The sequence below is a fragment of the Plasmodium chabaudi genome (assembly GCF_900002335.3).
Source record: "Plasmodium chabaudi chabaudi strain AS genome assembly, chromosome: 13".
NCBI lineage: Eukaryota > Apicomplexa > Aconoidasida > Haemosporida > Plasmodiidae > Plasmodium > Plasmodium chabaudi.
In genome coordinates, this window is record NC_030113.2 from 126,790 (window position 1) to 140,612 (window position 13,823).

At 24.6% G+C, this 13,823-nt stretch overlaps 3 protein-coding genes across 3 annotated transcripts; 1 reads left to right on the plus strand and 2 right to left on the minus strand.

Moving 5' to 3' along the window:
- Positions 1 to 309: 309 nt before the first annotated feature.
- On the minus strand, positions 310 to 1,812 carry PCHAS_1303700 (tubulin epsilon chain, putative; the record flags this gene model as incomplete). Its single annotated transcript, XM_736911.1, has 1 exon — positions 310 to 1,812. The coding sequence occupies one exon, from the start codon at positions 1,810 to 1,812 to the stop codon at positions 310 to 312; it is 1,503 nt and encodes a 500-aa protein (XP_742004.1).
- A 2,540-nt stretch (positions 1,813 to 4,352) lies between these two features.
- PCHAS_1303800 (bromodomain protein, putative) lies at positions 4,353 to 6,254 on the plus strand (the record flags this gene model as incomplete). Its single annotated transcript, XM_739399.2, has 1 exon — positions 4,353 to 6,254. The coding sequence occupies one exon, from the start codon at positions 4,353 to 4,355 to the stop codon at positions 6,252 to 6,254; it is 1,902 nt and encodes a 633-aa protein (XP_744492.2).
- An 806-nt stretch (positions 6,255 to 7,060) lies between these two features.
- Positions 7,061 to 11,875, minus strand: PCHAS_1303900 (LCCL domain-containing protein; the record flags this gene model as incomplete). The annotated part of the gene is made up of 1 exon (XM_016799073.1): positions 7,061 to 11,875. One exon carries the CDS (start codon positions 11,873 to 11,875, stop codon positions 7,061 to 7,063), a length of 4,815 nt encoding a protein of 1,604 aa, XP_016654417.1.
- Between the last annotated feature and the right edge of the window lie 1,948 nt (positions 11,876 to 13,823).

Sequence of the window (13,823 nt, forward strand, 5' to 3'; positions counted from 1 at the left end):
TTTAATTTTATGTAGTCTTTAAGTTCAGGGGAATAAAATATGAGCTCTAAACATATAAACATATATAAATATATACAAAAAATAATAATAGGTTTAAAAAATTATGATCATAGTTTTAAAAAAGTTAGATATAATAAATTAACAAAATAATGATCATAATAAAATTAATAACCAAGAATAATAGAATGAAAGAAGTTCGTGATAAAAAGATGATCATTATATAAAGGAGGGAACATACCAACTATTGCAATCTAAATAATGATATGTACAAACTTGCACTTAAAAAAATTAAGCCAATTGAATATCTTATTATATAATTGGCTTATTTTTAAAATCAAACCAATTTGTATTTTTGTCATTTATTTTTATTTTCTGTTTTAAATAATTTGGACAAGTATTAGTATCATCACTTCCATTGTTAACAGTTATATAACTTTCGTCACATATATCATATCCTAACATCTCAATTGTGTCTTTATTTAAAAATTTAGATGAACAAAACGAATTTTTTTGTATATAACTATACTCAAAAATTAAATTTTGGATTTTTTCTTTAAACTCCAATATATCATCCATGGTTAGATATTCCAAATAATGATGCAAATGCGCTTTTCTTTTGAATAGCTTATTAAATCGTTCTAATATTTGCAAAAAACTATTTCTTATTTCACACGAGTTAATTAGACACAATAAACTATAAGGCTGATTTAATGGAGGTACATTGCACAACCCTATTTTTGTAGCATCTTTATTATACTTTAAAATATTTAAATTATTTTTTATTAATAAAATATTTTTGGTAATGTCTGAAATACTTATGTTACCCCTACATAAAAATGCCATAGATAAGCATAGGCCATCTTTTGGGCTAGCTATCAACATTTGATTATTGTGATTTAAAACATTTTTAAACAAATTATCAAAATTTCGTATATTCTCTGTTTCTAAACATGGACTTAATGATGATAACATAAAATTAAAAAATGGATATGGGACTAAATTAGTACATATTTCATTTATGTCTACATTTAATGAACCTTCAAATCGCATTGAGCTTGTTAAATTTACAATAAGGTTAGCTACTATATTATTCATTTTTGAATAATCATTTTTATTATTATGCTCCTTTTCTTTCAATTTTTTACTATTTAAAATATTTAGTAACGCATCGTTTGATACGGGTAAAACGCAGTTTGAAAACTCATGTATTTTTGTTAAGGCAAAAAAACTATTATATGGGGATGTAATTACATCATCACATGCTGATGGAAATACACAATTACTAAATTTTATTTGCTTATAGTTATCAGATAACATTTCTAAAACGTATGAACCTAAACCCGAACCGGTTCCGCCTCCTAACGATGATGTAATGTAAAAAGATTGCAATGAATCGCATTTTTCGACATTTTTTCTAATTATATTATCAATAATATTTTCATATATTCTTCCATAATGCATATATCCTTGAGACCAATTATTTCCTGCACCAGATTGCTGAGTAAATATATTATTTTTGTCAAAATATCCTGCAATAGAACTTTTAAATACTTCGTTTGTAACCCCAGTTTCAGTGTCTATTAGTATAGCTCTCGCTTTTAAATTTTCGTTATGACTTGAATTCAAATCACCACATACGTTTTCAAAAAATGATGATTCAGAATCGTTCATATAGCAGTATTTACCCAATACATCTTTTTTTTCATTTATCTTTTTATTATTTAAGTGTTCCTTAATTGCTACTGACCAAAATTCATGTCCTAGCTGATTTCCACATTGCCCAACATGTAAAAATATAATTTCACGCACCATCCGTTTGCAAAAAAAAATTAACTTAATGCAATCATTAGAAAAGAACACCGCTTTAATTGCAGCGTCCAATATGTATTATTCTTCTTAAACAAAATAATATAGAATTTCTAAAAAGGAATTTGCCAATTTTTATGTCTATAAGAGGAGTATATATTATTTATAATTAAATAGATACATTATTTTCAATTTTAGGTGGATATTATAACGAAAAAATATATTTAATTAATTCTTTAGTTTATAAATATCCTTTATATAATCGTAATTAATTCCAATTTTAAACAAATTAGCCCATCTTGCCATTAATTAATATATGCTTTAGACATATAACGATGCACAGACTTCAGTCAAATATTAAAAATTATTTTACGAGAAATTTAAAAAATTTCCAAAAATAATTAATATCAAAATATACTGCAAGTCTTAAAACTTTTTTCCATTAAATTATACAGCTTAAACAAATATATACCCATGGAATGTGCCTAAACATTATGTATACATACAAATCACATTAAAGCGAATTAATTACTATATGCATTCGTCTATTCCATTTCAAAAATACGTGTGTATGCAAATAAAAATGTTATATGATAAAATACCTGATACATATGAATTGCATGGTGACGGAATACCAAATATATATAAGCATTCCTTATTTAATCATAATTATTCGTAAGTATATACCTTATTATTTAATAATTATATACAATAATAAGAAATTAAAAATACATGCTTTCTATGACGTCAAACATCTTTTATATAAAATCCGTCATTCGTAAATAATTATAATTTTCTATTTCATTTTTAAAAATATACAAGCGTGTAATAATACCACTCTGACATTGTGTACTATAGTTTCAATTGATCCTTGTGAAAAAAGTAATAGACATCATTTTATACGCTTATTAAGATTGCAACACTAGTAATATGTAAGCTTTCAATAGTTTCTAAAGAATTCTCACCCCCAAAAAAATTATGAAAATTGGAAATCAATAATAAAAATAACAAAAAAATCAATTAGTAATAATAAATTACATTCTATAAAATACCCCATAAATATCTTTCAATAACATATTAAGCGAAATATTTTTGAGAAGACATTTTACTAATTTAGCATAATTGTTATTTTTAAAAGGTGATGCTTTCATATGATTTATATTTCTCCTAATAAGAACATTCTTATATCTATATGAATTAAAATCCTTTTATGCATTAATTATATTTATCAGCAGTTGTCTTACGCGTGTTATGCTGTTTTTGGTCATTCCGTCTTTTGGGGATTATTCGAAAATTACTAAAAACTTCGGTGTGCCGCCTTTATGTACAACAAACCAAATTATAATATACAATAAAAATGCATGCACACATAAAAATTGTTCGAATCGTTCGTAAAAACCTAAAGCCACACATCCTTTTACATTTATAATACAATTAAATATTATAAAACATTTTGCTTTTATTCATTTTTTCAACGTGTAGAAAATTACATGAAAAATACATTGTGAACATTATTTCGAATTTCCATAAAAGAGATACATTTTTAATTGTATTAAAAAATTATTTATATTCATATAGTTGTATTTTAATGCTACTAAACCATCCAGCAAACATTTTTCATTGCGAATTAATTTTTTTTTGTTTATAATAATTAATGTTTCCCCTTAATTATTTTGTTTTCGCATTATTTTATATATATTGAAATAAATGAAGTTAATATTTTTAAGTTAAAATTTATATGTTAATTTATTTATATTTGCTTATATTATTTATGTTTTTTCATTCCCCTCACTAATAATTTATTTTTCCCTTGATGCGCGGCAACATCTTCTAATTTTTATATATTATACCAGATAAGTGAACTTTTCATAAAAAAGTTTCTGCAAAATTTTTATTTATTTGTATATTATAAACAATTCTCTAAATAAATTATGTATTTCCTTTAAAAAATATAATACATATTTATTTAAAAAGAAGACCAAATAAAATTATTATAAATATACATATAAAAATAATAGAACAATTTAGTTGAATTTGACGCTTTTCCATTTTTGTTAAATGCTTTACAGAGAAAATTTATTTTATGCATACATAGTTGTAGTTATATTTATACATATACATTTATGTTATTGCCATAAATTTTAGATTCATAAATAATAATTTTCTAAGATAATAAATTTTTATGGGCATAAATCATTAATGCTTTTAAGTATATATATAAATATTATATATATATATTCAAATTATTGAATTACTTTATGTGCATATTATATTGTAAATACCAATAAAAGAATAACTATATGTTAAAAATTTATATATCAAAATTTATAATAGCGCAATTGTATTTTTTTATAAATTCATAAAGAATATATTATTTTCCGTTCCCAGCCAAAAATAAAAGAAAAAAGAATGCATCTTTTAATATGTAAAGGGTGTTATATTTATTCCCATTTTTGTGCAGCATATGCCATATAAGGAAATAATTTTGCATTCGCATAATATACATAATTTAGTTTAATTTTTATTCATTTATATAGTTGTTTACAATGAGCGGGACGAAGATGAAATATGACCAACTCGAAGAATTCAGACGCAAAAATGAGATATTAGCAAATATTGTAAATAAACTGATAGTTTTTGATAAAAAGAGAATATTTTTATATCCAGTAAATGTGCAATATGTTCCAGATTACCTGAATATAATAAAAGAGCCAATGGATTTTACAACGATGAAACAAAAAATTCAAAATTTTAAATATAATACTTATGAAGAGTTTGAAAGAGATATATTTTTAATAATCAATAATTGCTACACATATAATGACAAAACTACTATCTATCATAAGATTGCAGAGGGGTTAGAAGCTTATTATAGAAAGCTGAGTGTTAAAATGTATAGAAAATATATGAGCATACACCTTCTTTATCATAATGAAGATAAAAACTTAGTAAATAAGCTTTTATATAATACTAATATAAAAGATGAAAATTTAAGTACATCCAAAGATAATAAAAAAATTATTAAGCCAAAAAAACATGGAAAAGTTGGAAGGCCAAGTAAAGCAAATATGGATTATAGAAACAGCCAATTTAATGATACAGATATGACTAATGCCAATATGAGCAAAAGAAGGAAAAACGCTATTAAAAATTCTATGAAATCAAACGAATACATGGGCGATAATTCATTTTATAACCCTAATGGATCATATAATAACAATTTTATGAACGGTAACAATAATAACCATAACATCAATAATATGCATGGATATGATCAAATGGTGTATAATTTGGAAAATATGATAGATGAAGAAAATTTTGACAATATTATTGATACAATTGTAAATAGCAATGAAAAATCAAAAGATATTTTTAATATATTGATCAAATCATTAAAAAATAAGGATGAAAGTGGTCTTACTTCATGCAACTATGTAAATATACCTAAAACATTGCATAGAATATACTTTGACGATTCAGGTATATCAAAAATGCGAAACAAAAATATAGATCGATTATTAGCAGATAACAATGACAATATTAACATTGATATGGATGAAAATCATAAAAAAAGAGATCGATGTAATACGAGCGGTGACCTTCAAACTGATAATAAAAAATCAAAATTATTAAACCAAAAACATGGTATTAACGATCGCTATAAAAATAATTTAAACACTAAAACCAAAAACGAAAACTATAATAATCAACAATGTTCTAACTCTGATTTAGCAAAACATCACGATTTAAATCAAGATGAGAATAGCTACTATAATTATGCAAATCATAACTCAAATAAAGTTATAACGTGTAATATCGAAAACCAAGAGTTAACAATGAATTTTTTAAATTATAAAGAAAGTGTAAAAAAATTCATCGGAAAAGAAAATTTATCTGCATTCATTGATATATTCCCAAATATCGACAATATATTAGATAATACAGATTCAAAAGACTTATATTATTATGCTTTTAATGACTTAAGACTATTCGGTGTAGATGTACCGGATTTTGATGAGTTTAACAAAAAAATCGTATACAATGAAAACTACTTGCTCGGGGTTGGTAGACATCACATAAATAACATTTTAACTTTAGATAAAAATTTAGTACACGTGTTACAAAGCAAAAATAATAAAACTGAATTTTGTAATAAATTAAAAGAATATTTATCAACTAATAGAAAACGTGAAAAATATACTTCTAATAAACGTGGAAATAATCACAATAGTAATGAAAATACAGAAAAATTGAATGATGATTATGATCCTTCGAATATGGATCGTAAAAATTCAAATTATGGTTTAAAGACCCAATTTGATAGAGAAAGTTTTTCTAGCGATTCATCTTCAAATGATGAAAATTTGAACTTAAGAAACTTTCTACGCACATATAATTATTTCCACAAAGAATGTATAAAAAAAATTAGCTCAAAAAATAACATATAATAATTTTAATTAACAACACAAACATCTTTTATTGTAGATTTATTTAAGATAAATAAATCATATATTTTTTGTTTTTTCATCAAAATAAGTTTGTTTTATCATGTTTAAAATTTTTTTTTTAATTTATTATTTTTTTGTAGTACAAATAATGTATATATTATACACACTATAAATATTTTTTATTACACATTCTGGATATCTATGTTTTTTCTTTATGCAGCTCTTTATTGCATAATAAAAAATATTTGTGCTTTTTTACTATAAATTTTAAACTGTCATAAAGAAATTGAACTATTTTATACATATAATAAGACTATTTCCAATTTTATACAATAAATTATTTATTTGATTATATGGGTGGAATATATATTTCACTGCTATAATTCAAATATTTAAATAAATTCATACATAAACACCTCAAATAAAATTTCATAAAATTAGCAAAATGAACTAACCAAGCTATATACGGATGTTATATTTACATAATTCTATCGTTTACTAAATATATGCGCATATATAGATTTTTCCTATATTTGTTTCTAAACATATTGCTTATTTAGGAAAAAATAAAGGATATATATGTGTAACACAAATAAATTGCTTTGCATATGCTTTAAATTTCATTTATTGTCTTTCCAAGTTTTATCAATAAAAAAAATTATCATGACTGATGAATCAATCAGTCTAAATACGAAAAAACATCACATAAGCATATGTTCAAATGAACAAATAAATAATTCTCTTTCACACTGTACTAATATCTTCTATTATTATGATTATTTATTTATATTATTATTTTCTTTTCATTATTCAGCAATTCCATGAGTTACTTTGCACTGAAATTGACATTCAATTGTTTCTTCTTTTTGGATATCTTTTGATTTATGAAAAGATACCTCTTCAATATCATCAGAATCTACCACATCATTTTGCTCACAGCAAAGTATACATGTTTTGCTTCTACAATTTAAATCATCATCATCGCAATTTTCATAATCCTTGTTTTCTTCTAATGAAACACACTTGTTTATAAACTTTTCAAAAAGTTTTTGCATTTTTTCAGCTAAACCATCATTTCTTTTGCAATGTTTTTCACATTGTTTCTTTTCGTTACTATCTAGCATTTTGGTATGATGCAAACAACATTCTTCACAAAAATTTTTAATGCAATTGATATGTTTTTCTTTTTTTTGATTTGGATATATATCAGTTTCACATGAAGATCTTCTGTTTAATACATGTATGCTTTTTTCACATGTTCCCCATGTTTTTGTTTTGGATTCAATGAAGCTTTCATTTGAATTTAATACATTAGATGATAAAGTTATAGAATCAAATTTTACTTCATCAAAATTATTAACCATGAAACCTACATTTCCTAAATCAATAGAATCTGTATCATCATTGTTTGCATCTAGTTTGATTTCATAACCATTATTACTGCTTATTACAACTTTGAATTTTAGTTTATCAAATTTTACATTAACATGGAACCATTCATCTTGCTCTAATATCTTTGTAATTTTATCATGATCGTTGAACTCTGATAATGTTATTGGTTTGCTATCCTTATAGGATGTTAACTTCAGAGAGTCTTGTCTAATTTCAAGGGCATTAAAATTATTTTCATTCACAAAATTGAATAAGATATATATATGTTGATTATTCTTATCTAAATTTTCATTTTCTTTGGATAAAGAATAATTCATATCAAAATTTAAGTTGCCATCAGAGCATTTCCTTTGTTTTAAAAGTGCTATAGTATCATATACTGTTCCATTTTCTATTTTTTTACATAATAAATAATCATTATCATCCTCTTTTGCAAAACTCCATTTATATTCTACGTCATTAATTATGGTATATGGAAATAAATCGCTATCATAATTTTCTTTATAATAAGGACAGTTAAAATTCTTTTTTTTTTCATGCTTTCCACTTTTAGATAGTTCTGAACAGGGTTTCGCTATAATTTCCAGCTCATCAAAAAATGTTCCTTGCCCATTTATTTGAGAATACAAGCCTACAGTACCCGATAAAAATTTTTCATCTAATGAACTTAATATTTTCATTTCATTTAATTTATCATCAATCTCATATATATCAATATTAGCATGGCTCGTTGTTATTTTATATGTGCTCCATTTATTATTTATTGAAAAATCACCATACTTTTCTTTTAAAATATCTGCATGTCCATTTTCTATTTTTGATAATCTTCTTACTCCATCTTGATCACAAATATCAAATAAATAAAAATTGAAATCATCTTTAGCTCTAAATGCTATTCCAGCACATCCAGTACCTTTACTTAACACGCTTACCTTTATTTCAAAATCATAAAAATTTAATCCTTTTAATTTTGCAAAATACCCTTCCCCTATTTCTCTATTTGATATACTACTCATTTGTCCAATACTATTTTTATGTCCTAAAATTTCGGTATCAACATATCCCCAAACACTAGGTTTATTTTTAATTAATTTCGAATCAAATATGTAGAAATAGGAAGAAAAATTCATACTTTCATAGTTTAATTTAAATGCGCCAAAATTATGGACAATCCTTTGAACTTTTTTTAATTCTTCCAATCGTTCTTTTACCTTTTCTAAATCATTTATATATTTTCCTGATAAATCATATAAATACAATGCTAAATTTTCAGTCAAATTGTATAAATTTATTGTATCATCAATTTGTTTTTTTGATAAAATGTCGGCTGGGGCGAATTCTTTTTTTGCTTTTTCTATAACCCTTACAGTTTCATCTTGAATAATGGAAATTACTGATGAATCAACTCCATGAATAGCGTCAACATTTTTTAACAAGTCATTAATTATTTCATGTGTTTTGTAACCTTCATTACTTTCATTATATTCCGCTATGTTTTCTACTTTTTGTTCGTTTTTTTTAAAATTACCCTTTTCAATAAATGATAGTTGCTTGTATTCAAATAAATCGATTGGGCAATCTTGAGACAAATTACTTATTCTTATAGTTCTATGATTAATAATACTTGTTTCTTCTTTAATATCTTCTTTTTTTTCATTCGTAATTATGTCTAATAATGCTTCATTACCTCCCTTATTTAACGATATAGATTCGATATTATTACTTATTGAACCTTTATAATAATCTAATCCAGATTCAATAGCTACATTAACCAGCCCACCTTGTTTATCTATTACACCTGCATGTATAGATGCTCTACAAATAGAGCTACTATCAGAATATACCCCATTGCTACCATATACATGAAATTCCTTAAATCTCTCATGATCACATCCTAAAGGACATAAAGCTACTATATTTGTATTTACAATTCCATTAAAATCATCATCTAATGCTGTGGTATCACAATCTATACTTAAATATTGCATTGAAAAATCATTTTCCGATGAATTTGTTGAGCAAACTATTGCAGATATATCTGATGTTTCTAAGTTAAAAAATTTAAAAGACCCGTCATCATATGATATCCCTGCTGTTTGTCTAATAGTAGTGGTATTAGGGGATTCTGCTCCTTTAAAATAAATTAGTGTTGTTAAATCGACGTTACCATTTAATAAATCATGAAACTTTCCACTACAACTACCATAATTGCATGAATAATCATAAGCTAATGGTATGTTAATTTTTCCATTTAATATAAAACCCATTTTTTTCAATGCAACAATTAAACTATTTAATTGGTCAGTTGATTTTAGTACTAATGGCTCTAAGCCTACTTCTGCACAATGCTTTCTAATGTCATCTACTGAATTTATAATATTTGTTATTAAATGATCTGGCGATTTAGGAGAGTGACCATTCCAAACATATAAAGATGTACTTGAATCCATATCACAATATACTCTTAGAGGTTCAGGTGAACATTTCGGTTTTATCCAATAAAATCCTGACATAGGGACTTCTTGAGCATTTTTAATTATTGAACAATCATTCGCAGGATAAGACGATGAATCACCAGGAGATACGCCTAATCGTAATAAATCATTGCTATGAATTAAATCTACTGATTCTAAGGAAGTAATTTTATTATTCAGTTCAATAACTTGATCCATTGATGCTTTTAATTTTGTGTCATATTCTTTTTTTTCGTTTAAACATGTCTCAATATTGGGTAACACTTCTTCTAATTTTGATAATTTATCGCTAATAGAACTTACATTTTTTGAAACATCATCTTCAAGATTTATTAATTTGTTGCTTAAATTTTTATCGAACTCGCTAATATATTCAATAAAATATTTGTCTCTAGCATCATCTGAATTTGCTGCATCTCTACAAAAATTTAATACACTTTCTAAATTGTTAGCTTGAACTTCTATTGATCTTATTCCATATAAAAATTGTCCATCCATTTCTCCATGTTTGGGATGAGGCTTAACCATTGATATTTTAATATATCTTGTTTCAATGTTTTTTAATGAATCTATTGTTGTAAAACTTGGGTTAGCCAAATTCTCAGCAACAATTTTATAATTATCCTTTTCTGTGCTAAAAGATATAATATAATGTAAAGGTGGATACTCCCAAAATACTTTTACTCTGGATATTTCTACAAATTTATTTAAGTCTATAACAAAATAAACTAAGTGCTCATAGTTATCTCCAAATATAGATGATGCCCAAAAACTATTCAAGTCCCCATCTATTGTGTTATCAGCACTATGATCATCATCTAAGATAGAAGTAGCATCAACAGATGCATCTGTATTAAGAAGAATGTCATGAATTCCTGGTATATTTCCATGAATATTTTTTTGAGAAATACATAAAGGCTCACCGCTTCTTTGCAATCGAATCTGAGAGTTTGATTCAAATACCCAATTCGATTTACCATCGCCATCTTCTAAAGCTCTTAAACAATCATATAAAACCAGTTTGTTATTTTCTAAGTTATCTAAATTTATAACAGCTAAACATTTAGGAGGATCACTTAATGCACTAATAATTTGATTATTAGAATTTGTTTTCCATAGTTCTCTACCATCTCCGCTCGCTAAAGCATTAATACATGAGTCTAAAATTACAGATGTGTTATCATTATTTATTAACCCTTCTTCTACTTGTAAACACATTTCTTGTTCGCTTGTAATTCCAGATAGCAATAAAAAGTAAGGATTCCCTCCACCAATAATCTTCACTTCTCTTATTCCAAAATATTTGTGAATGGCATTTTTTAACCCTATTTTTATTGATGTGACCTCTTCTAGTTTTTTAAAAAAATATATTTCATCAAAAGATGATTCAGTACTCGATATTTTTTTATATGGAATCACATTTTTATAATGCTCTCCATCAGAAGACACGAATATACTAACTAGTTCTGGACTATATTCCCATGATATTTTTACACCTTTTACAAAACCCTTTGTATTTAAATATCCCGTCCATGTTATTTCTTCATCCTTTAAGTGATTCCCAGCGCTACACCAATAGCTTGGGTTGTTTTGGATCGCTCTTTTAGCATCGTAAAGGGAACTCCCCGATTCCTCTGAAATATATGTAGATGATGCAAAAGAATCAATAAACTTATAAAAATTTGTAGCAGATTCTTGCCCCCTTACAAAACAATTTAAAATCACGGATAATACTAGATAGAATAAATAATTCATTTCTATTAATAAAAAATATAAATATTTGTATGTGTGAATATTCAATTTGTAGGATAAACTAGCTTGTCAAATCCTTTTCTATACGCATATGAAAATATATATAAATAAGCTAGATTAATATAATTCAAAAATACAAAATTAAAAAAAATACTAAATTGTATGCAACGACATATAAAATAATATAAAAAATTGAACATACCAATGAACAAACAAAAGTATATTATATTGACTATAAAATATACACATATATATTAACTTTAATTGTGTATATTCTTATACAACATAGAGAATAAATCAACTCTTTTGTAATTTTCGATATTTTTTGTATTCATAAAAGTATCACCAACCCAAATGTATACATATAAAACTAATGATGACAATTAAAAAAAACTAATAATCCCATCATCCTTTAATTTTTATTTTCGTATTAATTTTAATACCTTTATTTATTTCTTTGAATATAAATAATGCTTATGCTACTTCGATAAAAAATAGATAATATATTTCTATATAGACACAAAATTTATTATGATAGGAAGATAATAATAGCATGTGTATGTTATATCCATAGTTAATACAGCAATTAAATTGAATTAAAATTAAAAAACAGATATACCTAATTGCTATGTAACTACAAATGTGACTACACTGTTTAATACCATTTCTTTTACAAGCTCCTTTGCGTATATACACGTCATATTTGTATACATCAAAAAAAAATTACACACAATTTAATATTATTGCGATTTCCTTTTTAACGAAAAAAATGTAGAGTCTTTCTTCCTATTTTTTGTAAAAACAAAATAATATATATTAAAATTTCTATCGATTATATGCTTAACAATGCGCACTTTTAAATGTACCTTTAATATTATTGCTGAAGTGTAATTTGAGAAGAGCTGAAAGGAAAAATATATTAAATTGACGAAAAAATTACGAATTATAAATATTTACTGAAAAATATAAAGAAAATATAATAAAAAGAAATATAAATGAATAAGCCCCTACTCATAAAACCTTTTGTTTTTAAATATTTTTTTTATCAAAATTTTAAATTGATCAATGCCACAGTTGCTTTAACTTCACGCCGGATTATTATAAATAAATACGTGAGAATAAATTAAATTCAGAAATAAAATAATCAAAAATGATGGTTCTACATATAACAAAAAATATTTTTTTCCCTTTTAATATTTTTAAGGCGAATCCAAATATAAAAGGGCCGCCTTCAAATTTTGAACAAAATTATCGAGAAATATAAAAATTTATGAAGAATATGCATTTATAGATTGTCTTTTAAATGTGTATATATTTCCCTTACATTTGCATAATATTAAACGCATTATTTTCGAGATACATAACCATTTATTTTTAAAAAATATTTGTGTTTATAAAGTGCTTGAAAAGAATTATGTATTTTTAACAGTTATTGTATATATAAATTTTTTATTAGTACAAAAAAATAACATATATTTTGCATGCACCTGAGTGAATTTACAACGAAATTTTGTTCGAATATGATCAATAAATACAACATTCTTAAAAATGTCTATATTAATGGCGCAATATTATAAAAAATATATATATGTGTAATAAAGCAAAGTAAAACATATTAAAAAACCAATAAACGTCATTTTATGTAGGAAAATATTATACCTTCGTATATGCAATTTTATTTGGAAAAAAAGTATTTATGTTTTGGTAACTATTTATTTTTACGTACTTTTATTATAAATGCATTTTTATCAAAGTCTCTATTTTTCTTTAATTAAAGTGTGTCTTTTTAATTTTTAAGGTTACAAATATTCGTATTTGGCTATTTTCCTATATTTATTTGTTTAGTTCGGTTTTATCTATGTTTTAGACTATCCATGCCTACTATATTATATTGATCATATATTTCACATATAAAATACATCAAAAATGTAATATATTGGTGTAAAAATGT